We start from the raw sequence: 25,885 nt of genomic DNA on the forward strand, positions 1-25,885 counted from the left end.
TCTTAAATACGTGTGTTTGTCATGCAAATTTAAGTACTTTGGAAAGTTCTTTCTAGACCAGCTCCTCTCTTACTTCCTCTCTCAAATACCCATTGATACAAATTCAATAAGGGTGAGAATTTGACTAAGAGATGCAAGTTACAGAACCCACAGGAATCACTCCTTTTTTTAAAAACAGCTTTATTGAGATCTGATTCACATATGGGTCCTCCTGCTGTGTACCTCATTTATTCTCACACTACTGCCACACTCACAACACTTCTGATGCCAGATGTGGGGTAGGTTTCCCCCCAACAAGCAATTCTCTGTGTCACCAGCCGGGAGCACTGCAGTTTAACTGAATTTTGACCCAATCTACTTGGAGATAGTGTCAGATCCCATAGGTTAAGGGCTCAGTCCTGCAAAACTGCCCCCTGGAATGTCAGGTGCCAACTGCAAGTTCAGGTTCTCACCTGTGCCTCTGACACATCGAAGATTTCCAAGAACTCATCCTTGGGTTTGATTAATTTGCAAGAGCTGCTCACAGAAATCAGGAAAATCACTTACTTATATTTACCAGTTTACTATAAAAGGATATGATAAAGGATACAGATGAACATCCTATTGGGAGAGATGGGTAGGGCAAGGATGTGGGAAGGGGAATGAGCTTCCATGCCCTGGTTAGGTACCACTCCCCCACACCTCCATATGCTCACCAACCCAGAAGCTCTCTGAACCCCATACGTTTGGGATTCTTATGGCGGCTTCATTACATACGTGTGATCGATCATTACTCCTATTTCTAGCCTCTTTCCCCTCTCTGGAGAATGGAGGGTAGAGCAAAAAATTCCAAGCCTTGAATCATGGCATGATCTTTCTGGTGACCAGCCCCCATCCAGGAGTCCACCAAGAGTCACCTCATTGGAACAAAAGACACTGCTGTCACACAAGAAATTCCAAGGGATTTAGGAGCTCTGTGTCAAAAACTGGGGTCAAAGAACAAATACTAGAACAAAAGATGCTGTTAGTGTTCTCATCATTCAGGAAATTACAAGGGTTTTGAGAGCTCTGGTCCAGGAAATGGGGGGCAGAGACAAGTATATATATTTTCTATTATCTCATCTTATGTAATCCAGCATTATCAAATTTTTGACACAAAACTTTTTTTTTCACAGAATACATATTAATATCTATAAGAACTTGGAAAACAATTAGCATTCTGGAAAAGTTTTCATCTACCACAAAACAATTTCTTAAATACTTGATTTGTACTAAGCTAATTAATCTATGCTTCAATTTCCTCATTTGTAAAATGGGTATAATAATTATATCTATATCACATGGTTATCATAAGTATTAAGTAAATATAATATTAATATTAAATACAGATCAAACAGTACTAGACTTATAGTAAATATTATGTAAGCATTTGTTAAACAAATTTTAAATATCATTATAGTTACTAATAAAAACAATAATAATATGATTAAAATTCTATTAAAATATTGCTATTACTATTTCATTATTAGCTCTCTATAAGAATTATTTTACTGTATCATACTGAAGGAAGTGAACCCAGATTTGCATTAATTATGTAATAATTTATTTCACAATCTACTTCCAAAGTTTGTACTGGTTCTGTAACTCATGAAATAATTATAAACTCAAATTTTATGTCATGATGAAAGCCTAGAACAATTAAATAAGTGGAATAGGGAGAACCTAACAGAGCCAGAGGGGCTGAGTTTGGCTTCCAGCCCTTTTTGGATACCTCACCATAAACTACAAAAAACGGGCTTTCCTTCAAGCCATTTGTCATGAGTCAAAAATGTCTAAGAGAAGAATTTCTTTCATATACAGTAAATTTTAAAGATTGCTCTACATCTATTGAATTCTTAAAAATTACTTTGTTTATAGGTTTCATTTTCTGGCAGGAGAGCCCAGAGGAGAAATCCTCGATAACTCTTTCACTGGAGGAATATGTAAAACTGTCAAAAGCAGTAGAGCAAGTAATCCATACCGTTTCCCAGCCAATCTGGAAAATGTCAACTTCGAGGTACTACAGCTTATCATGGGGCACTCCAAACGCTAATGGTGATTATAACCTAAACTTCCAATGAAAAATGAGTCATGAATGAAGGGACAGAATAAAAAGGTAATGAACATTTTTCATCACCTTTTATGTGTTGGTGTTTAATCCTTCCACAACCCAGTGAGGTCAGTGTTATTATCATCAATTTACATATGGAAAATAAGGAAACTAATTTGTCCAAAGTTAAACAGCTAGTAAGTAGTGGATTAGAGATTTAAGCACAACTTTTCCAAATTCCAGAGTCCATGCTTTCTCCTGTGAACAAATAGCTGTAACATGTCCCCACTCAGACAAATGACTTGGTTTATTCAGAATTTTCTTCTACCATAGTTAGTTCTCTCGGATAACCACAAAATTTAGACATAAAAGAGTGCCTGGATTCTAAAAAAAAAAATTAAGATGAATTTAAGTATAATGGGGGTAGTTCTGCTTACCTTCCACCCCATTTTATTAGTTGGTTTGGTTTTCTGTTTGTTTTTTCCTCAGAGGTAACAAGCAGCATCCTATATATTCTTAGAATCTAGCCCAGTGCCTTACACATGATAAGTACTCCATACTTGCTGAACTAAACAATTTGTTTCTTTTAATTTATGATAAGAGAAACAGGAAACACATGACTTTAATGGCTACATCCATGCATACAAATCTGACATACTCGAGAGAATTTCAGAAAATCAAATGATTTCTGAGACCACTTTACAGATAGTAAGCGTTCAGCAAAATTCATTCAATCCCTTCTTAAAAAAAAACTTTTATATTCATATAAATAAAGGCATTTTCCAATTTGACAAACTCAATATAAAAACCATCTAATATATGTTAATGGGTGTGGGGAAATATCCTTGGGGTCCAAGTGCCAAATTCAAGCACCTTTGGGGAGACTTACCCTGAGAAGTCAGTCCCATCCCTGCCTGGAGGTAGATGCGACAAGAGTAACATGTGACTCTGACCAGGTAAAGAGAATACTCACTATCTCCCCACAGATCCAGAAGGTGCTAACCCCAGAGGGTCCACCACTACCAAGGGAGGTAGAAAAGGTCTTGCTGGTATGCTGAATAGGAACTCAAAAGAGACCTTTTTCCAAAGAAAAAATAACATCAAAAAGTCTGTCAATGATGGAAGATGTATCCTATTCTTAAGATGTATTGAGTAGGCTTTGTAGACAGAGCTAAAACCCAAACATTTACATATAATATCATTATGTTGGTAGAATGCTTTCTAACTCCTAAACAACCAATCCATAAGCTTACTTTCAAAATACAATAAATTCCAAAGAAACATACTGCCTATATTCTCTGCAAGCATCCCTTTTATACAGTTTTACAAGTAACAAATGTTAATTAAGCTCAGCACAAGAGAGCAAATACGGGCTTAGATAACACTTTACACTTATATGATACCTAGGGTTTTCAAAGTACTCGCATATGTTGTTTTACTCAAGTGCCATAACAACCTTCCCAGAAAGAGAAATTTATTTTATGTTCATCTTACTTATAGGAGATTTAGGATCACTGAAGTTAGAAACTTTCTCAGAGTAATGCAGCAAGTAAATGGCACAGTGGAATTAGAACTGCTGGCTCCTGGCTCCTAGTCCGGGGCTGCCTGTGACCGATGAGACATTTATAGTAATATCAAGAGAGATATTAACGACTCTGCAATGAGGGCCAGGTCCGAGTACCTTTCCTAAACTATCATTTAAAAGGTATCACCTGTGAAGTTCACCAATGGTGCGCCAGAGCCAGCTCTTCCAGCTTAAAAAAGCCAACTGTTAAATGTTCAGGATTTTTGCAAGCAGATTACTAAACACGGCCATTATTAAATATTAAATATATAACCTGACAATTAAATGAAGATATTAAAAACACAGGTGATAATTACTCAAAATGTATCACTTCTCAATTACTTTGCCACATTTGACCATTCTCTATGCCCTTGAGGTTACTTCCATCTATTGTATCTTAAAAATACTATATAATAATTTGCAGGACACAACACTTAACCATCAAAGCCAACTGTCAGTCCTTGCTAAACGTTATAAACCATTAGTTTTCCCACCAAAAAAATACTAATAATTTGCTACTGTGCATCTCTTCCCAAGTTTGAATTCAGGGGCATCATATAGGTAGCTTGAAATCAGCTATAGTAGGACTATTTATGCCACAAGAAAAGGCAAACGCTGTAGTAAATCACAGATTTTTTTTCCCTCTCAGAGAATTGGCTGTTAAACATTTACCAGCAGAATGTTGGATCCACCCATATAATTTAGTAACCCAAGCATGCATGGCAAGTTACATCAGGAAATACAGCCTGAAAAGTCCTCATTCAGAAGAAAGGAGACTCATTTTGCTATCCGTGTAGTTCTGAAACTTGTCCAACCTTAAGAAGCTGCCTGAGCTGATCTCTAACTATACGTCATTGAATTTTAGATAATATTCAATTGCTGAGGAAGGTCATGGTGATATTTCTTCAAACAAAGATTTGGAAAAGACCAGACCCAAGGTCACAGCTATTGGTTTACTTTCCACTGATCTCTTTATTACTTTGTTCATACCGTTAACAGGCAGCTGTGCAAATCTAAGCTATTCCTTACTGAAAACAGTAGAGGAAGAGAAATTCAGCAGGCATCTGACTTCCTTTCTTCTACAGTATCGGAGCTTATTGAGACAGATGAAATCATGGGCTGGCTGGCACACAGAGATTAGAGGGCGCTCCTTAAAGGAAGGCAATTGGACAGGAAGTCAGAATGGAAGACCATAGGAAGAATTCTGCCCCTCAGGGATCTTCCAAATGCTAAATACAGAGCTAAATACCATAAGATACAGAGCTAAATACCATAAGATCCCTGCCCCAGTCCCAGAGTTGTATCAGTGTCTCAGGAATCCTCCTCTCGTTTCTTTGGAGCTGCTGCTCGCTACCGGGTGTATGCTAAAGCACTTGCTGTCATCAGCAAACTACAGAGTGCAGTTACCACTAGACTCTTGCTATATCCCAAAGCCTCAAGCCTTCGTAGATCTGCAATGCCCCCAAAGCCTCCCTAAATCCCTTGTGAAATTCACAACTTCAGGTTCTGTCTCTAACCCTCACACCACAGAAAGTAGGTGTCACCCTGTCCCCTCCATTCCCCAAGTCTCTCTTAACTCTCTTCTGCCCCTCCCTACAAACCCAGCTCCTTTCTTCAAACACAAAAGTGAAAGTGTCAACACATATCAAGCCCCAGGAGGTCATCAGCCCACAAGATCCACAGGTAGTCAGGAGGGCTAGGAATAAGATGTAAAATGAGGATTAAACCTTTTCCCCAGAGTTTGCTTAACATCTCTTCCTGGGAAAAGCTAGGAAGGTGGAGCTAATCAGAGCCCACCAGCTGTTCCTTACACCTCACGAAAAGAACTCATCTTCCTCCTTTCAAATGTTGTCTTGGCTTTCCATATTCCCATTCATGAAACAGCATTCCCATTCATTCATTCATTCATTCTCTCTCTCTCTCTCTCTCTCTCTCTCTCTCTCTCTCTCTCTCTACCACACACACATACACATTTACTTGGTCAAAAACTTCTGTTGACTTACCTCCTAAATATCTTTCAAATCCACCACTTTCTCTCTACCCAACCACCATTCCCCTATACCTGGCCATTCTCCTGAATCACTTGGCCGATTGCAACAGTTTTTTAAACTGCTCTCCTTGCCTCTACTTTAGTTATCTGTAGTTAACATGATCTTTGCAAAACAAATGTGATGACAACATTCTCAATTTTTCAATCACTCAAATAATATCTTTTAAGAACTTATCAGATGCAAAATCTTGCATTTAGAAGTCAATTCAAATGCTTTAGCAGGGCATACAAGGCCAGGCCCCAGTTTCCCAGTTCAATCTAATTTTTCAGCACTGCTCATCTATAAAACTGCCTTCCCACCAAACCAATATAGGTGGTCAGATTTTCTCTGAGCTTCTGCCCAGGATACCCAATGCCCCTACCTTACGTGCAAATATTGTTTTCTTTAGGCTGACACATCTTTTCTTGTGTGAGAGTTAATTTATAAAATAAAATATTTGTAGTCTGAGTTTTTTTAGGCAAATGGTAAAGAAATGTCAGCAACTACATTTAAATATGGTTGTACTGCTTTGTTGTTAACAGATGAGCTTCATTTGTGGACATTGTAAATGCTAACTAGCAGGCACTGCAATGTCTCAAAGGAACACTGAACTTTTGACTGTATTTTACTGTTGAGCAAGATTCTCTTGCAGCTGGGTTATTTCTTCTCTTGACTAATTGTGCAAGCTATTTAATTGTGACATGAGGTTTGCCTCACAGTGCATTTTAATATTGAATATTTTAAAACAAGGGATTTTTCCATTGCAAACCAGACAAGCATTTTTTTTATTGGAATATAGTTGATTTATAATGTTGTGTTAGTTTCAGATGTACAGACAAGCATTTTTAACATAAAGAAGTACTCTTCAATCAATTTACTTTGCAACTTTAAAAAATTTGTCCATTGTTCTCTTCTTACCAGCATAATCATAACAAGGATTTACCTTGGACTTGGCAAATACCTGTTCCACTCATAATTCATGTCCCACTGGCTGTTTTTTTCTTCTTCCCAGACCCAGTCAGGTGAAAACTGATAACCACCCACCAGGCAGAACCAATGGATGATTTGATTATTTGTCCTCTGTCTTGCAGACTTGGCCAGTGGAGTGCTAATGCCCAACATATGAATAAGACTAAAGGGTCGGTGATGGAGCCAGAGCAGGGTAGGACAGGATCTGCCCTCCCCTTTTCTAGGCCTCACTTTTCTGAAAGATACCTTCCATTAGCTTGCAAATGGCATCAAATTCACAGGCAAATTAAAAATAACTCTCTATTCTTATCACCTCACTAAATCTCAGTTATGGAGTCATTTCCTTGATAGAGGTTTCCCTGGTATTGCCTCTCTGAGTTTTATAGTTATTTGTGGCACTCCCCTTGGCAACACAACACTACCCACATTGAATTAAGTGTCTGTGATTATCTTTCTTCCTCACTAAACTTTGACTCCCTGAAGACAGGGACGAACACTATACCTCGTTCTCTAGCAAGATGGGTCTTCAACAAATCATTTACTGAATGCATAAATGAATGAATGATCATTGCATTAAGTGTTCACAAGTAACTCCAATATTTCCTAAATTATGTCTTACTTCATATGGATTTTTCTCCAGGTACAAGCTGAAGAAGATGATTTGGAAACAGACTTCTATGAGGATTTAATTTCTCTTGAAGATAATAAAGATCAACATGGTTTAGCTTTCAGCCAAGAGAAGAGCTCTTTTCATGTACCAATTTTTTATTCCTCAAAGAGAAGGCAAAGCAGCGCCCATAATTCTGCATTCAAACAAGCCATTCAAGCCTCCTACAAAAAGGTAAAGAAATGGTTCCTGATCTTTTTATTCTTTCCTGAAAATTAACACCAATTCCAGCAATCATGCAAGGAGAAGGAGAGAGCTTTTAATATCAAATGAATAGGATTTCTAACACAGATTTAAATAGACTTACTTTTTTGTGGTTATATCCCACTTCAGAAGTTATAGATGGGCTTCTCTGGTGGTGCAGTGGTTGAGAGTCCGCCTGCCGATGCAGGGAACACAGGTTCGGGAAGATCCCACATGCTGCGGAGCGGCTAGGCCCGTGAGCCATGGCTGCTGAGCCTGCGCGTCCGGAGCCTGTGCTCCACAACGGGAGAGGCCACAACAGTGAGAGGCCTGCGTACCGAAAAAAAAAAAAAAAAAAAAAAGTTAATAGAGATAATATGTATAATAATGCTTCTTTTTTTTGAGTGCATTTGGCTGTGTTTATGGTTGTGTTCTCTTTAGCTTTTTTTCTCATTATTTTAGGTGTATTTCTTATAAATCACATGCCACAAAATGTTACTTTTTAAATGTGATCTGACAGTCTAGGGTCTTTGCTAGAGAAATTCAGCCAACTTATATTTAGTATATTCCCTGAAATATTTGATCATATTTCTTCCATCTTTAATTTTTCGTATTCAACTTTGTTGTTGGTTTCCTATTTCTTTACTTTTGTTTTTTCTGGTCACATTTCTGTTTACTCCTTTTTGTCCTTTTGGTTATTTTGGAAGTTCTACTAAACTTTTAAATTCTGCTAGTAGTTACCTTTCTCTAGTTAACAAGCGTAATTAAACATATGTTTTTCTTTTATCACTTGAAGTAATATCTGTAGCCTCCCAAAGGATGTTTTATTTACCTATTCCCCACATCCCATTCCAAAGATCTCCTTGAAAACATATTTGCTTGTCTTTTTCCCAACACTATCATCACAGGGCTCCAAAACCTGAGTTTTATTGAGATAGTTCAAAATCTTTGTATTTCAAGTTATTCCTAGGATTCCTAGGGATTGTTTTGTATTCATTTATATATTATATATGTTCATTTGTAACTTATTCTGGTTCTTGTCTTCCCAATTAACAATTCCTCACGTAACACTTATAAATTCCAAGTTCATAATCTGTATTTTATATTTGCATTATATTTTATATATGTATTTCTATATATGTGTGTATATGTATGTGTGTGTATATATATATGTATATATCCATCCTATATACTCATTACTGTTTCATCTTCTTTCATCTTCCCTTTCTTGAGATCCTGTTCTCGTTCAATAGCCATATTTTTAGTATTTTCTTCAGGTAGGATACATGCAAAGTATATACCCTAAATCCTTATGTATCTACAAATGCCTACCTTTTCACTGAGCAATAAAGATAAAGAACATCTTGGCTGGATAAAGGAATCTTAGAACACTGTCTTCTTTTCTTGATAGTTGGTGGATGTTATTCCACTATCTTCTAATTTCTATTGTTACATAGGAAAAATTACATTGTAAGTTGATCTTTCTTTTGTTTTCTCTCTGGAAATTTACAATTTTTTTATACTCTAAGTATTGGACTTTTTCCACTAACCTTGCCAGAAACTAATGGAACTCTTTCAATATATAAAAATGCATCTTCATCCATTAATTTTTCCTCATCTGTTCCTGCTTCTTTTATTATTTGCTTGTAAAATCTCCTAGATATGTATTCCAACTCTTAAATGATTTAGGGGATAGACATTTTCTATTAGACATTTTTAGACATTTACAAGTGTCCTTTAAAATGGTATCTGTTCCTCATTACAACCACGACTCTAAGTAGGATTTGTTCTTTTGAAAGAGACGAATGGGGAGACTGAGCCCTGAATCATAGAACCTGAGGGGAGAGGTGGAAAGAATAGACAGAGGTACCAACACCAGAACCAATGGCACCAACACTGGAGGGAACCATTTTATGGCTCCTCCTGTTTTTACCATAGTGCCCCTCATATTTTTTATTTATTAATCCATTAATACATTTATGTAAATATAAGAACTTATAGCACTATACAGATAATCTTTCCAAGGATTTCATTTATCTTCAAAAGAACGCTAAAAGGTAATAGTGGATTTTTTTTTTTGCTTTATTTTTATTTTTTAAATTGAAGTATAGTTGATTTACAATATTGTGTTAGTTTCAGGTGTACTGCAAAGTGATTCAGATATATAAACACACATATACACATGTATATATTCTTTTTCAGATTCTTTTCCACTATAGGTTACTACAATGTATTGAATATAGTTCCTTGTGCTGTATGGTAGGACCTTGTTGGTTATCTATTTTATATATAGTAGTGTGTATCTCTTAATCACAAACTCCTAATTTATCCCTCCCCCTACCTCTCCCCTTTGGCAACCATGAGTTTGTTTTCAAAGTCTGTGAATCTGTTTCTCTTTTGTAAATAAGTTCATTTGTACTGTTGCTTTTTTTAGATTCCACATATAAGCAACATCATATGATATTTGGCTTTTTCTGACTTACTTCTGTCTGACATACTTCACTTAGTATGATAATTTCTAGGTCTATCCATGTTGCTGGATAATAAATTTTTGATGTACTGTTGAGTCCAGTTGTGTCACTGGTGAAGTCAACTTGATACCAGTGTTATTTGAATGGGAGACTGATCACTGTTTTGCTGAAATCCAAATGTACCACATCCATAGCAGAGGTTCAACCTCCAAGTGGAGGAATGCAGGACTAAGTTCCTGGCCTCTTCTCTCTAGCTGTCTCAGGCCTTGGAGTTCCTGGCCTCTTCTCTCTAGCTGTCTCAGGCCCTTGGAGATGCCATCCAGACTCACAGCTTCAAATATTATCTACATGTTGATGAAGCCAAAATTTATGTTTCCAGCACTGTCAGTTGAACTCTATTCCAGCTGCTTGTTCAACATTTCAACTTGGATTTTAATAAGCAACTCAAAGTCAGCATGTCCAAACTGGGCTCTTGATACTTCTCCCTGCTGTAACTTGTCCCTTTCCCAGTCTTCTCCATCTTGGGAAAGGCAATTCTAACTGTGCAAGTGGCTGTGAGTAAAGACCTTGAGGACATGATTGATTCCTTTCTTTTCTTCACATCCCTATATACAATCGATCAGCAAATCCTACTGGCTCTGCCTTAAAAATACATCCAAATTCAGACCATGTTCTATCACCTCCACAACTACCATCCGTGGCTCAAGGCACTATGGCCTGGATAATGCCAATAGATATCCAAGGGGTCTTCTTCCTTCCTCTTTAACTGTCTTTCAGTCTGTTTTCAACAGAGCAGCCAGAGTGATATTGACTGGATACTGGCTATAAATCATAACATTCCGCTGCTCAAACCCTCGAAGATTAAGAGCTTAAGTCTGTCCATTGACCTACCAGACCCCTCATTATTTTTCTGCCTTCATCCTCCATTATTCTCCCCTGTCCTCATTCAGTTCGGCTCATAATGCCTCCTCACTGTTCCTCAAACACAGGCTGGCCACACTCTTACCCCAGGACCTTTGCACAAGCTGTTCCATCTACAAGCTTTCCCCCGAGATTTCTGCTTGCCTTCTTTTCCTTTTTTTTTTAATGGAGTATAGCTGGTTTATGCTTCTGTCAGTTTCTGCTGTACAGCAAAGTGAATCAGCCATATGTATACATATATCCCCTCTTTTTTGGATTTCCTTCCCATCTAGGTCACACAGAGCACCAAATAGAGTTTCCTGTACTATACAGTAGGTTCCCATTAGTTATCTATTTTATCATAGTAGTGTATATATGTCAATTCCAATCTCCCAATTCATCTCACCCCCCGTTTCCCCCTTGGTATCCATACCTTTGTTCTCTACGTCTGTCTCTATTACTGCTTTGCAAGTAAGATCATCATTACCATTTTTCTAGATTCCACAAATATTCATTAGTATACCATATTTGTTTTCTCTTTCTGAATTACTTCACTCTGTATGACAGTCTCTGGGTCCATCCACATCTCTACAAATGACCCAGTTTCATTTCCTTTTATGGCTGAGTAATATTCCATTGTATATATGTACCACATCTTCTTTATCCATTGCTCTGTTGATGGACATTTAGGTTGCTTCCATGACCTGGCTATTGTAAATAGCGCTGCAATGAACATTGGGGTGCATGTGTCTTTTTGAATTATGGTTTTCTCTGGGTATATGCCCAGTAGTGGGATTGCTGTGTCATATGGTAGTTCTATTTTTAGTTGTTTAAGGAACCATACTGTTCTCCACAGTGGCTATATCAATTTACATTCCCACCAACAGTGTAAGAGGGCTCCCTTTTCTCCACACCCTCTACAACATTTACTGTTTGTAGGTATTTTTGATGATGGCCATTTTGACTGGCGTGAGGTGATACCTCATTGTAGTTTTGATTTTCATTTCTCTAATGATGAGTGATGTTGAGCAACTTATCATGTATCTCTTGGCCATCTGTATGTCTTCTTTGGAGAAATGTCTATTTAGGTCTTCTGCCCATTTGTTGATTGGATTGTTTGTTTTTTTGATATTGAGCTGCATGAGCTTTTTCTATACATTGGAGATTAATCCCTTGTCAGTTGTTTCATTTGCAAATATTGTCTCCCATTCTGAGAGGTGTCTTTTCATCTTGCTTATGGTTTCCTTTGCTGTGCAAAAGATTTTAATTTTCATTAGTTTATGTTTGTTTTTTATTTTCACTACTCTAGGAGGTGGGTCACAAAAGATCTTGCTGTAATTTATGTCAAAAAGTGCTCTGCCTATTTTTCCTCTAAGCGTTTTACAGTATCTGGCCTTACATTTAGGTCTTTAATCCATTTTGAGTTTATTTCTGTGTATGGTGTTGCATTCTCTTACATGTAGCTGTCCAGTTTTCCCAGCACCTCTTATTGAAGAGACTGTCTTTTCTCCATTGTATATTCTTGCCTCCTTTGTCATAGATTGGGTGACAATAGGTGGTGGTTTCCACTAACATATATTTCTGTTTTTGTGCCAGTACCATATTGTCTTGATTACAGTACCTTTTTAGTATACTCTGAAGTCAGGGAGTCTGATTCCTCAAGCTCCGTTTTTCTTTCTCAAGATTGCTTTGGCTATTCAGGGTTTTTTGTGTTTCCATACAAATAGTAAAATTTTTTGTTCTACTTCTGTGAAAAATGCCATTGGTAATTTAATAGGGATTGCATTGAATGTGTAGATTGCTTTGGGTAGTATAGTCGTTTTCACACTATTGATTCTTCCAATCCAAGAACATGGTATATCTCTCCATCTGTTTGTGTCATCCTTAACTTCTTTCATCAGTGTCTTAAAATTTTCTTTAGTGTATAGGAATGCAAGGGATTACTGTGTATTAATTTTGTATCCTGCAACTTTACTAAATTCATTGATTAGGCTCTAGTAGTTTTCTGGTGGCATCTTTAGCATTCTCTATGTATAGTATCTTGCGTCTATGTTCATCAGTTATATTGGCCTGTAGTTTTCTTTCTTTGTGATATCTTTGTCTGGTTTTGGTATCAGGGTGATGGCAGCCTTATTGAATGAGCTTGGGAGTGTTCCTCCCTCTGTGATTTTTTTGGAAGAGTTTGAGAAGGATGGGTGTTAGCTCTTCTCTAAAAGTTTAATAGAATTTGCCTGCGAAGCCATCTGGTCCTGGACTTTTATTTGCTGGAAGATTTAACCACAGTTTCAATTTCATTACTTGTGATTGGTCTATTCATCTTTTCTATTTCTTCCTGGTTCAGTCTTGGAAGGCTGTACTTTTCTAAGAATTTGTCCAATTTTTCCAGGTTGTCCATTTTATTGGCATATAGTTGCTTGTAGTAGTTTGTTATGATTCTTTGTATTTCTGCAGTGTCCGTTGTAACTTCTCCTTTTTCATTTCTAATTTTATTGATTTGAGTCCTCTCCCTTTTTTTCTCGATGAGTCTGGCTAAAGACTCAATTTTGTTTGTCTTCTCAAAGAAGCAGCTTTTAGTTTTATTGATCTCTGCTATTGTTTTCTTCATTTCTATTTCATTTATTTCTGCTCTGATCTTTATGATTTCTTTCCTTATACTAACTTTAGGAGTTTTCGTTGTTGTTCTTCTTCTTCTTCTTCTTCTTCTTTCCTTAGTTGCTTTAGGTGTAAGGTTAGCTTGTTTATTTGAGATATTTCTTGTTTCTTGAGGTAGGATTGTATTGCTATAAATTTCCCTCTTAGAACTGCTCTTGCTGCATCCCATAGGTTTTGGATCATCGTGTTTTCGTTATCATTTGTCTCTAGGTATTTTTTGATTTGCTCTTTGATTTCTTCAGTGATCTTTTGGTTATTTAGTAATGTATTGTTTAGCCTCCATGTGTTTGTGTTTTTTACAGTTTTTTTTCTGTAATTTATTTTAATTTCATAGTGTTGTGGTTGGAAAAGATGCTTGTTATGATTTCAATTTTCTTAAATTTATTGAAGCTTCATTTCTGACCCAAGATATGATGTATCCTGGAGAATGTTCCATGTTCACTTGAGAAGAAAGTGTATACTTTTGGTTTTTGATGGAATGTCCTGTAAATATAAATTAAGTCCATCTGAGCTAATGTGTCATTTAAAGCTTGTGTTTCCTTATTAATTTTCTGTCTGGATGATCTCTCCATTGTTGAAAGTGGGGTGTTAAAGTCCCCTACTATGATTGTGTTTCTGTCAATTTCCCCTTTTATGGCTGTTAGCATTTGCCTTATGTATTGAGGTGCTCCTAAGTTAGGTGCATAAATATTTACAATTGTTATACCTTCTTCTTGTATTGATCCCTTGATCATTATGTAGTGTCCTTCCTTGTCTCTTTTAACATTCTTTATTTTAATGCCTATTTTATCTAATATGAGTATGGCTACTCCAGCTTTCTTTTGATTTCCATTTGCATGGAATATCTTTTTCCATCCCCTCACTTTCAGTCTGCATGTGTCCCTAGGTCTGAAGTGGGTCTCTTGTAGACAGCATATATATGGGTCTTGTTTTTGTATCCATTCAGCCAGTCTATGTCTTTTGGTTGGAGCACTTAATCCATTTACATATAAGGTAATTATCAATATGTTTGTTCCTATTACCATTTTCTTAATTTGGGGGCGTTTGTTTTTTTTTGGCCTTTTTCTTCTCTTGTGTTTTCCACCTAGAGAAGTTCCTTTAGCATTTATTGTAAAGTTGGTTCGGTGGTGCTGAATTCTCATAGCTTTTGCTTGTCTGTAAAGCTTTTGATTTCTCTGTCAAATCTGAATGAGATCCTTGCTAGGTAGAGTAATCTTGATTGTAAGTTTTTCCTTTTCATCACTTTAAATATATCCTGCCATTCACTTCTGGCCTGCAGAGTTTCTGCTGAAAAATCTGCTGATAACCTTCTGGCGATTCTCTTGTATGTTATTTGTTGCTTTTCCCTTGCTGCTCTTAATATTTTTTCTTTGTATTTAATTTTTGTTAATTTGATTAATATGTGTCTAGGCGTTTTTCTTCTTGGGTTTATCCTGTATGGGACTTTCTTCACTTCCTGGACTTGGGTGACTATTTCCTCTCCCATGTTAGGGAAGTTTTCAACTATAATCTCTTCAAATATTTTCTCAGACCCTTATCTTTCTCTTCTTCTGGAAACCCTATAATTCAAATGTTGGTGCATTTAATGTTGTCCCAGAGATCTCTGAGACTCTCCTCATTTCTTTTCATTCTTTTTTCTTTATTCTGCTCTGCAGCAGTGAATGTCACCATTCTGTCTTCCAGCTCACTTACCCATCTTCTGCCTCAGTTATTCTGCTACTGATTACTCTAATGTATTTTTCATTTCTGTTATTGTGTTCTTCATCACTGATTGTTCTTTAGTTCTTCTACGTCCTTGTTAAACATTTCTGGTATCTTCTCAATCCATGCCTCCATTCTATCTCCAAGGTCTTGGATCATATTTACTATTATTACTCTGAATTCTTTTTTAAGTAGATTGCCTATTTCCTCTTCATTTATTTGGTCTTGTGAGTTTTTACCTTGCTCCTTCGTCTGCAACATATTTCAATGTCGTTTCATTTTGTCTAACATACTGTGTTTGTGGTCTCCTTTCAGCAGGCTACAGTGTTGTAGTTCCTCTTGCTTCTGTTGTCTGCTCCCTGGTGGATGAAGTTGGTCCAGGTGCTTGTGTAGGCTTCCCGGTGGGAGGGACTGGTGCCTCTGCTCTGGTGGGTGGAGCTTAGTCTTTTCCTTCTGATGGGCTGGACCACATCAGTTGGTGTGTTTTGATGTTTCTGTGAGGCTTAGTACAACTTTTGGCAGCCTGTCCACTGATGGGTGGGGTTGTGTTCCTGTCTTGCTGGTTGTTTGGTGTGAGGTGTCCAGCACTGGAGCCTGCATGCAGTTGGGCGGAGCTGGGTCTTGGTGTCAAGATGGATATCTCCAGGAGAGCACACACCGATTAATATTTCCTGGTACTAGGAATTCTCTGGTGGTCCAGCATCCTGGACTTGGCACTCCCACCCTGGATGCCTAGGCCTGACCCCTGGTGGGGAACCAAGAGCCCACAAGCTGCACAGTGTGTCCAGAGAAAAAAGGAAAAAAAAGGAAAAGAAAACAAATAGGTAAACAGAACCCAATACAAATGACAAAAACAAACAGCAAAACAACACAAAAAAAGGAAAAAAGAAAACAGACAAACAAAACCCAAGACAAATGATAAAAACAAAACCAAACAAAAACAAAGAAACAGACAAAAAAAGACAAAGAACACAAAAAAACAGGAGAACAAACAAAAGAGCTCAAAAATGAAAACCATCAAAGACTAATTTAACAAAAACAAAAAATAAAAAACTAAACAAAAAAAGAAAGCAAACTAAATAAAAGGCAAAGAAACTATAAAACACACAAAATGACCAAAAAAAAGAACAAAAACAGGGAAAAAAAACACAAAACAACAAAAAAGTAAAGTAAAAATAGAAACATTTAAAAAATATTTAAAAATAAAATATAAAACATAATAAAAATAACAAAAACTGAACAAAATGAAACAAACAAAAAAGAATAATAGTGATAAGAATATTTTCCTGGGGCCTCCGCAGTCAGTGTCGTTGCTCCCACAGTGAGCCACAGCCCAAATCCACCTCCCCAGGAGGCCCTCCAATACCTCTAGGTAGGTCTTGACCCTCTGTGGGCTCTATAGGGGCAGCTCAGACTCTGACCTGGCCCAGCTTCAGTGTGTACTTGACCCCAAAGTCCACTGCTGTTAAAGCTAGACAGGTCTCTGTTGTGGGAACACTCATTTTCTATTCAGGTATTCCACAGATGCAGGATTTACCAAGCTGATCATGGGGGTTTAATCCACGGCTTGTACAGCTGCATGGAGTGATTTCCTCCTCCTTAGTCACACCACCACTGAGGCTCAGCTTTGGTTTTGGACCCCCCTCTGCATGTGTGCCCCCATCCGGCATCTGTTCCCTGCCAAGGCAAGAGGGAGCAAAAGCCACACTTGATTGGAGCACACTTACTCAGGCCAGGGAGGGGTATGGCAGCCACAACTGGGGTGTGTGTGAAGTGTCTGCGCCAGCAGAGACCAACAGTTGCAACAGACTGGGATGCATTCACTCTGGTGGGAGTCCCTCCCAGTGCCGCAGAGGCAGGGGCTGGCATGTGGGGGCAGTGGCGGCCCTGCCCCTTGAGCACCACTCAACAATGGCACCCATTTCCTAGGCAGACCACACTTCCTCTAGGGGCATTCCTGGCCTCAGAGTCCCTCACTCCTGTCCCCTGTTGTATCCGTGCAGCCAACAGTGGTCCTTTCCCCAGATATGCTCTCTTAAACCCACACTTTAGCACTTAGCCCCTGCCAGCACGGGCAGATTCCCATCTCAGGCAGGGGCACCGAGGGCTGATTCCCGAGGAGGCTTTGGCATGGGCAGCGCTCAGGAACCTGAAGCCTATGCAGGGAGAGGAGGCCTTGGATTGAGGGGCAGGTGAGCCTGCTCAGATGGGTGCTCCTCCCAGTGCCTGCAGAGGCCAAAACAGTTGGGTGGGGAAGGAGGTTGCAATGGCGGCCCCACCCCTTGTGTGCCACTCAACAATGACTTCTTGCTTCCATAGTGTCCCAGTCTTCTTCAAAGTATTCCAGTTGTGGAGCTCCTTACTCCTGTCCCTTTCACAGCCAACAGCTGTCCCCTCCCTGGGTCCATGCTCCAAACCCCAGTTTCCAGCACCCAGCCCCACTCTGCACCAGGAGACGCACGACTTGGGCTGGGATGTGCAGAGCTGTGTTGTAGACCATGCGCACAGCTCTTACTTTGTCCTGCCTTCCACAGATGGTCTGCTGCATTCCCCTTTGATCCTCTGAAGGTCCCTTTCTGTCCCAGCTGATTTCCCCACCATGAGGAGGTTTTACTGAGTGCAGGAACCTCTCCTCACCTTTGGCTTCCCACCAGGGGTACTGGTCCCTTTTTTGATTCCTCTTTTCTTTTGTCTTACTCAGTCGTGGGGGGATTTTTCTTGTCCTTTTAGGTGTCTGAAGTCTTCCGCTAACATTCAGCAGGTGCTCTGTGAGAATTCTTCCATGTGTAGATGTATTCTTTTTTAAAAAAAATTGGGATATAGTTGCTTTACAATGTTGTGTTAGTTTCTGCTGTACAATGAAGTGAATCAACTATATGTATACATATATCCCCTCCCTCTTGATGTACTTGTGAGGAGAGATGAATTCAGCGTCCTCTTATTCTGCCATCTTGACTCCTCCCCCTCGGTAGTAGATGTTTTTAACACCATTTTGCAGATGAGTAAATTGAAGTCCATATATTTATTTTTAATTCAACAGAATTCATCAAATACCTACCATGTGTCAGGCACTACTCTAAAGTCCAAGAAGTCAAGTCACTCCCATGATCTTACTATGAGTAAATGCCAGAGTTGGGAATTAAAATCAATTGTCTAATTTTTGCCCACTATCACATCTACCATATTATATCTCAAGCTACTTGCTTATTCATTCATTCCTTTATTCATCATTTCACCAAACTCTGGAAAGAGTACAGCTCTGGTGATATGAGCATGTTGAAAAAGAATAAAATAAATTCCTTTTATAACACAGATTGTTAGTCCACTTTTTTTTTTTTTTTTTTTAGTCCACTTTTGAATGGACTCTGGGTCATATTGTTCCCCTCACACTTACCAAATTATATTCTTAAGACAAGTCAGTGTCAGAATTACCAGGAGGTAAAAAGATACCTCCCCAGACCCTTCTTTTAATTTATTGATTCAGCATGTCTTGGATTGGGCATGTGAGTCTGGCTTTTTTTCAATAAGTCCCCTAGCTTGCTCTGAAGCAAATCTATTATATATAAATATATATATATATATATATATATATATATATATATATATATATACCAGTCTCAAAATTAAGGTTTGCTTCACAGAATTGGTTTATAAATGTTTCAAACATGCTAGAGAACACTTGTAAAACCCTTATCTGTAGGTAAACAGCTGTTATTTTATCTCTAATAGTCTGCCGCAAAGTGGAAACATTTCAGGCTATTCACAGTATCAGGTTCGAACATATGAAACTACTGATATTCAACCATTTTTGACTTACAAGATTGTCAACTTTGTGTGGTTCAACCCAACATCTTTGATTAGATCTGAGCAGAATAAGGATATCTCAGGTTAAATAGAAAATGCTACTGCAACCTCTCTCAATCTTCAAATAGAGAAAATAACATCCCACAAACTTGAAAATCAATCCAAGCCCTTAAGTGGAGTTTAATGCTTTATTTATCTGTCGCTAAAAGATCTGACTAAACATTTGTTGGGCAGATAGTCTGTTTCAAGTCAAAATACCAGTTATCTCAGCAAGATTCAGTGCTTTTTCGAATTTCTTTACAAAATTGAACAAACAAAAAGATGGTTAAAATAAAGCAAGCTCTCACAGAATGTTGAAATAGACCACACATGGTTAATAACATACTGTCACATAATTTTTTAGTCCAGAATAGCCAGTTCTAGCCATCAGGCACTGACAAGTGGGGTACCAAGGAGGTGCTTGTGCTAAGTCGAGTTACCAAAATTTCACTTGTATTTTCCACAATTTCATTTTTTAAAGCAACCTGGAAATTTTCAACAACCCATTTCAATGCGCATATCCAAACAGGGACATTTCAGTTATTCAGGAAGTAAGTGTGCTTCTTTCTAAAAGCACAATGTCCCTCTACCTTTCCAAAGCCACACCTCCATGACAAAATTGAAGTATTAAACTTAGAATTAATGGACTCTTAAAATGTAAGCTCCATAAAGACCTGAATTTTTTCTTCCTTGTTCACATCTATGTCCATTGCATATGAGATAGCTGAGAGATAAATGTATTGAAGGTAAGGAGAGAGGAAAGAGTAAGGAAAGGGAGAGAAGGAGGGAGGAAGAGAGAGGAAAAGAGAGAGAGGTGGATGAATATTGACTCTTCCTCAAGCCTTGTGAGGTTTTTCTTCTTTTGTGTTAACAGTCATTTTGTGCCACAATTATAGCACACAGAAAGATAGCTGTTTAATAATTTACAGATATAATAATTTAAGTAATAAATTTAACAATTTAAATTTAACAAAGGTCTTTAATAAAGACCTTTGGCTAAAATATGTCCCTCTCTCTTTTTATTACTTAAACATTACAATTTGCTAAAATTGAGAAATCAGTTACAGTATATAAGTTTTTTTTAAAAGAACAATATACATGGATACACACATAAAACAGTGGCTATGGAGAAGGACAATATAATGGAATGAAATTTGGGGCATAATACCAATCACCTAATCCTAAATTAATTTGACATAACAAAAGACAATTAAAGAAAAAAGAATCTCCACACAAATATTTCTGTTTACAGATAGAGGAGAGAGAATACAAATAATTTTGTTTAATTTTACTCCTTAAGTAATTTTAAGTCATAACATTTTGGAGTTGAAAGGGGTATGAAATGTCATAGATGAAGGCTGTGCAGCAGGTGACATTTCCCAGACAACTGAGGCCCAGAGAACTGACATGCTTTTCCTGAGTCTATGACAAAGCTATGACTTGAATCTCACTGTGTAACTTCCAGTTGAAAATTTACACAGTCTTTGTTCAATTATTTGCATTAGCTAAGCTTTCTAAATAATAACGTGGTAGGGGTGCACCCACGATTGACCATCAAGAAAGAAAGATTTACTTTTTGATACTTGATCTCTTTTTGGTAGAGAGCACATGCCTCAGTCACACAGTTTACATGATTGAGGTCATCTTAATCTGTTTACCATTTTGAACATCTGAGGAAAAGGTACTGGAAAAAAATAAAATGAAAATTATCATTTTGTCTGTGGGAACATGCAATGGAGAGTTAACAATTGTTGTAATGCTGTGGTTAGAATGAAGCTGATGGTAAACATTTAATGCTTGATCCCTCAAGCTTTCATTACCTTTAATAATCTTTTTCTTTTTTTTAATCCTTTCTCCTCTTCCATTTAGGATTCCAGTTTTATTAGGATCCATAAAGTGATAAAAGTCTTAAATTTCACAATGAAAACTAAAGATCTGCAGCTTTCTGATGTCTTTTTGAAAGCACTTAACCATCTGCCTCTAGAATACAACTCCGCTTTATACAGCCGGATATTTGATGACTTCGGGACTCACTATTTCACCTCTGGCTCCCTGGGAGGCGTGTATGATCTCCTCTATCAGTTTAGCAAGGAAGAACTAAAGAACTCAGGTTCGCTTTCTTCAACCTTCATTTTTAACTGATAAGATAGTGTGCAATACATTTTTCTCTTTCTCTATCCTTTTAGTTCTTCTTTATTGACTTTATTTTGACCCTGCTTTATTTCCAAAATGATATGAAGACAAACCAAAAAGTACACACTCAAGGAAATAAAACAGAAATAGAAAATTCAGACAAAAAGAAGAAGGAAAAGTAAATAGGCTTCACCTCTTTGGGCATCAGATTTGACCCAGAATTTCCTGATATTAAGAACATCATAAGCTGCTTAGTAGTGGTAAACTAAAGAGAGATACATGCCATCACCCTCAAGGAAAACAAAATTTGTCTTGGAACTAAACTCTAAAAGATAATTTACTTATAGCAATTTTATAGAAGATAACAATTTTATAAAACTGTAGTTACAGCAAATCCACTGGTAGTCTTTTTTCTTTCTTTCTTTCTTTTCTTTTTTTTTTTCTTGGCCGAGCAGCTTGTGGGATCTTAGTTCCCCGACTAGGGATTGAACCTAGGCCCTCAATAGTGAAAGCACAAAGTCTTAGCCACTGGACTAATTCTTTTTCTTTTAATGATTTTAACTGAAAGTCAAGGGCAAAGGATGAAAAGCAATTAAGGACTTGACAAGGGACTAAGTTAATATGGGCCATATATGCACCTACTGGTGACAAAACTTGAAACCAGATGGGAAGCACTTTCATTTGAGGAAAGATTGCAATTTTATATCTTGGGATATAATCAGTGATATTTTTCTGCTTACATATAAAATAACAATATAAACCTTGGTTTAAAAAATAAATCTTGGTTTCTTATTATCCTAGATTGCCAATATTAATTACTATTACTTAAGTACCTTTGTATAAATTTTTCAGGCTCCTGTGTGAAATTTTTCAGGCTCCTGTGTGAAATGACACAGTGTCCTTGTGATGCTTCTTTCTTGAGAACATGGCTAGGAAATTGTATAATAACCAGAACCCAACTGACAGATTCCCCTAAATAAATCAGAATTCTTGATCATTTAACTTTTATACAAAAGAAAGCAAGAATTTATCTTAAAAGACACCAAGCCAACTCTGAGGTCAATAGAGTTTCAATCCTTCTGTTCTTATATCTCATTATGGCAAATGGTAACGTTTAATGGGGCTTCTCTGAGTCCTTCTAAACCTTAATTGATCAGATGTCCATCATGATCTGCGTTTTTAGAGAGGAGATGGGATAAATGTCTTTGAGAAAGATTTTCAGTAAGAAGGTCTTCAAAATTTTTTGCCTGACAGTTACTAAAAGACTTATGCTGTGATGGGCTTTCCACACTGCCTGCCTCTTATGTTTCCTTACAGTTATCCTTTCCACCGGAGCAATGTTTGCTTGATGAATTCCAACAACATTTATGCTGAGCAAAAATCATTCGGGGAAGTCTCTGGCCCTTGACTTGGTTTCATCTCACCCTTGGGATAAAATTATTCTGGTCACTGCTGCTGTAGCCAAGAATAATTTCTCACTTGATAAGCTATACTCATCATGCATTCACAGCAAAGCCTCTAAAGGCTTAGAGTTCAGGTCAGTTAAAGAACTATGTGAATCTTTAATCAACCATCCAGCATTTTAATAGTTGAAGCCCCAAAACAAAAATGAAGAGTGATGAGCTATACTTTCTTCCTGAAATATTCTCACCTTCCATCTTTTTCTCTTTAAATAAAAATAGAGACTTCAGACACAGAGCCACACACAATAAGAGAAAGAAAGGGAGTTTGAGATATGATATAAAACTGGAAATATATAACCATACACACCTATGTACACATACACACACTATATATATACATAGTATTTATAGTATGTGTATATATATTTATATTTAATATATTAAATAAGATATATATCCATATATTCAATATTTTTATATGTTATATTCTTATAGTCATTAAATATGTGCATTTCCATGTATATATATACTTCTCTGAGTCACAATAATAATATTGGAGCTCAATTTTAATTGTGGTTAAGATGAAGCTCACTCAGACAGAAACAAATCTCAATAAAATGGAATTCTCCGGTGGGTGTGGTTACCTGTTTTTGCCCACTCTTCAGATGAATACATACTCTGGCCTCCTCCCTTTTCCCTCTTTTAGTCCTTCTCCCCTTACTTCTCGATAATGTAGAATTAGAGTTTAGGCTTAGTTTTTATTTGCTTTATTCAATAAGAATTATTTGCTTCATTCAATAAGAATTATATCCCTTGTCATTAATTTTTTTAAATGACTTGAGTACTTCATAGTACTTTCTCTAGTGCAAGAAGAATAAAACAGAATTAAATTGCTCTTTATTTGCATCCCTTGATTTATTGCTCTACTGCACAGTGTCCCATAGTCAATTTAAAACCTTGAATAAAAGTTGGCATTGCTTCAGTGTGCAAGGTAAAAAGAATTTCAGGAATACACAGAGAACATTAAACAATTAAAATATCATGTTTTACAAGATGGTAATTTTAAAGTCCTTTGACTGGGAAGTCATTTTCTGCTCTGAATTAGAGGAGAAAAACTATACACCCCACTATTTATCTGTATGACATTTTTGATTGACACTGTTGACCTTTGCCCAGTCAGAGTAGCTGAGGACATTTCTGAAATACTCATCCCTGTGTCACATCAGAGGGACACTCAGGCTGGAGAGGGCAAATGCTTCAGCATCAAGAAACTCCTGTGTCAGTGTGGATATGGGTCAGGCACAAGCTATAGGACATCTTGTGAAGAAGAAAAGGCCGGCACAGAAATTCACTGATAAAGCCTTGATATTTTGATCACTGCATGACCAACCCCATGACTCATAAGAGAGATTCATCATTCAAATCTTTAAGCATTCTCCTATAACCCTCAGCAAATGTAATTAATTTTATAGTTAATTAATTATGTTATAATTAGCGAATTGGTCACATACAATTTAATTTTCACTTATAAATCATAGAAACCTAATGAAAGGATAAGAGTTGTGCACCACAGATGTATTAAATTCCTCATCATTCAAATCTTTAAGCATTCTCCTATAACCCTCAGCAAATGTAATTAATTTTATAGTTAATTAATTATGTTATAATTAGTGAATTGGTCACATACAATTTAATTTTCACTTATAAATCATAGAAACCTAATGAAAGGATAAGAGTTGTGCACCACAGATGTATTAAATTCCTCACGTGGCCTAAACATTTGCCTGACCCACTTATAAGAACAATACTACCAGCAGAAAAATGAGTTGTGTTTATTCAGTCTGACCAAAACAGCCATCAAACCAAGAATTCTTCACTCCAACCTGTAATACATCTCTTTGAATGGGTCAAACTATTGAAAAAACGGTGAAGTAGGAAGCCCCATCCCCATCTACCCAGCCTCATTCCTCGGTGATCTGCGCCCTCAGGTTTAATTTTCAGCATCATACTCACATGACGCATCCAGCTCTGAAAACATTCTTCCCTGCCTCTTGTAACCTGCAACCCTAAGAATCAGTATCTTATAAACCACTTTGCTTTAAGGTGCTTAAGAGCTCACATAACAGCTCTATCTCTCACGAGCTTGTATCTTTCAAGGCAATTTTTAACTAAACATCAAAAAAACTGGATTCTAGTTTAGGTGTTTGGGGTACCAGGTCAGGTGACTTGGGAAGCTGTTAAAAAAACAAACAAACAAAAAAAGGAAACGTTTATTCTCCTCAAATTACCCCAGATAAGCAGTACCAAGTTAGCCTCCAAACAGCCAGACCTGTTTCTCTGTGCTCTGTCCCACTCAATTCCTGACATCCCCATCGGTTTTGAAGTCATTAAGAATAATGGCTAGCATTGGGGTGGAAAAGACTGATTCAGATACCAAAATCTTTAACAAATGATGCTTCAAAGTTTGTTTAAAGATAAGAACAATGAAGACCAAAGGAATTAGAACTGGATGTCCTGAGCTTCAGAGCATCAAGACTTTTACAAGAGTTATAAAACTGTGGAGTGCCATCCTATGAAAGCAGCACCGGGAATCTAGGAAGATATCAAGCCCAGCTCCAACTCCTAAAGAGGCTGGGAATGAGGCAGCATCAACCTCCCTTGGAGACAACGGTGGAAATATATCAAGTATAGGCTTAAATTAAGATGAGGAGAAAGAGCAGTCATCGAGGACATAAAAGCAGAGTTCATGAGTCAGGAAGTCAGAATTTCTGACAGTAAAATGAAAGGGTTTTGGAGGTAGAGGTGGAGTGAGCAGCTAAGTCAGGGAGAGGAAGCATAGCCAAGTATGAGAATGAGTGTTCCGGGAAGGGGAGGTGACCAATGAGATCTGCATTTTAGGTGGTGAACAGGGGAAGAAGTGAAATGGACTCAGTTCTCACAGAATCAGCTGTGGCCCCAAAAGAAGTCCTGTCAGTGGGGCACCAAACAGAGCATGTGTTCATCTCTTGACTTGTGGGGCTATACAAGGGCAGTGGCCAGCAGGACTGGAAAGCTTAGAGATTTATTGTGTGTAGGCAACATGGAGACGCCAACATGATCCCCATGGGGGAGATGGCAGGGACTCGTATATACCTCTTCTCTTCAGCATGTCGCAGGGCCTGTGAAGGACAGCCTCTGTAGTAAAAGCCATTAATCATTCGAGCTCACGGGAACTGGAGGAGTTGTGTGCTGATGTGGAGTACCTGTAGCTCCCCAAGTGCCCAGAGCCTCATGTTCCTCTTCCCTGAATTCTCCATGGTAC

At 37.6% G+C, this 25,885-nt stretch overlaps 1 protein-coding gene across 1 annotated transcript in view; it reads left to right on the forward strand.

Moving 5' to 3' along the window:
• The window catches only part of C6 (complement C6), a 95,403-nt gene that overhangs the window by 16,314 nt on the left and 53,204 nt on the right, over nucleotides 1-25,885 (forward strand). Inside the window, exons 6-8 of the mRNA XM_007112612.2 lie at nucleotides 1,897-2,035; nucleotides 7,272-7,472; nucleotides 20,918-21,158. Coding sequence (XP_007112674.1) covers nucleotides 1,897-2,035; nucleotides 7,272-7,472; nucleotides 20,918-21,158 — 581 coding nt within the window. The remainder of the gene's footprint in view (nucleotides 1-1,896; nucleotides 2,036-7,271; nucleotides 7,473-20,917; nucleotides 21,159-25,885) is intronic.

The sequence above is a fragment of the Physeter macrocephalus genome, chromosome 8, assembly GCF_002837175.3.
Source record: "Physeter macrocephalus isolate SW-GA chromosome 8, ASM283717v5, whole genome shotgun sequence".
Taxonomy (NCBI): domain Eukaryota; kingdom Metazoa; phylum Chordata; class Mammalia; order Artiodactyla; family Physeteridae; genus Physeter; species Physeter macrocephalus.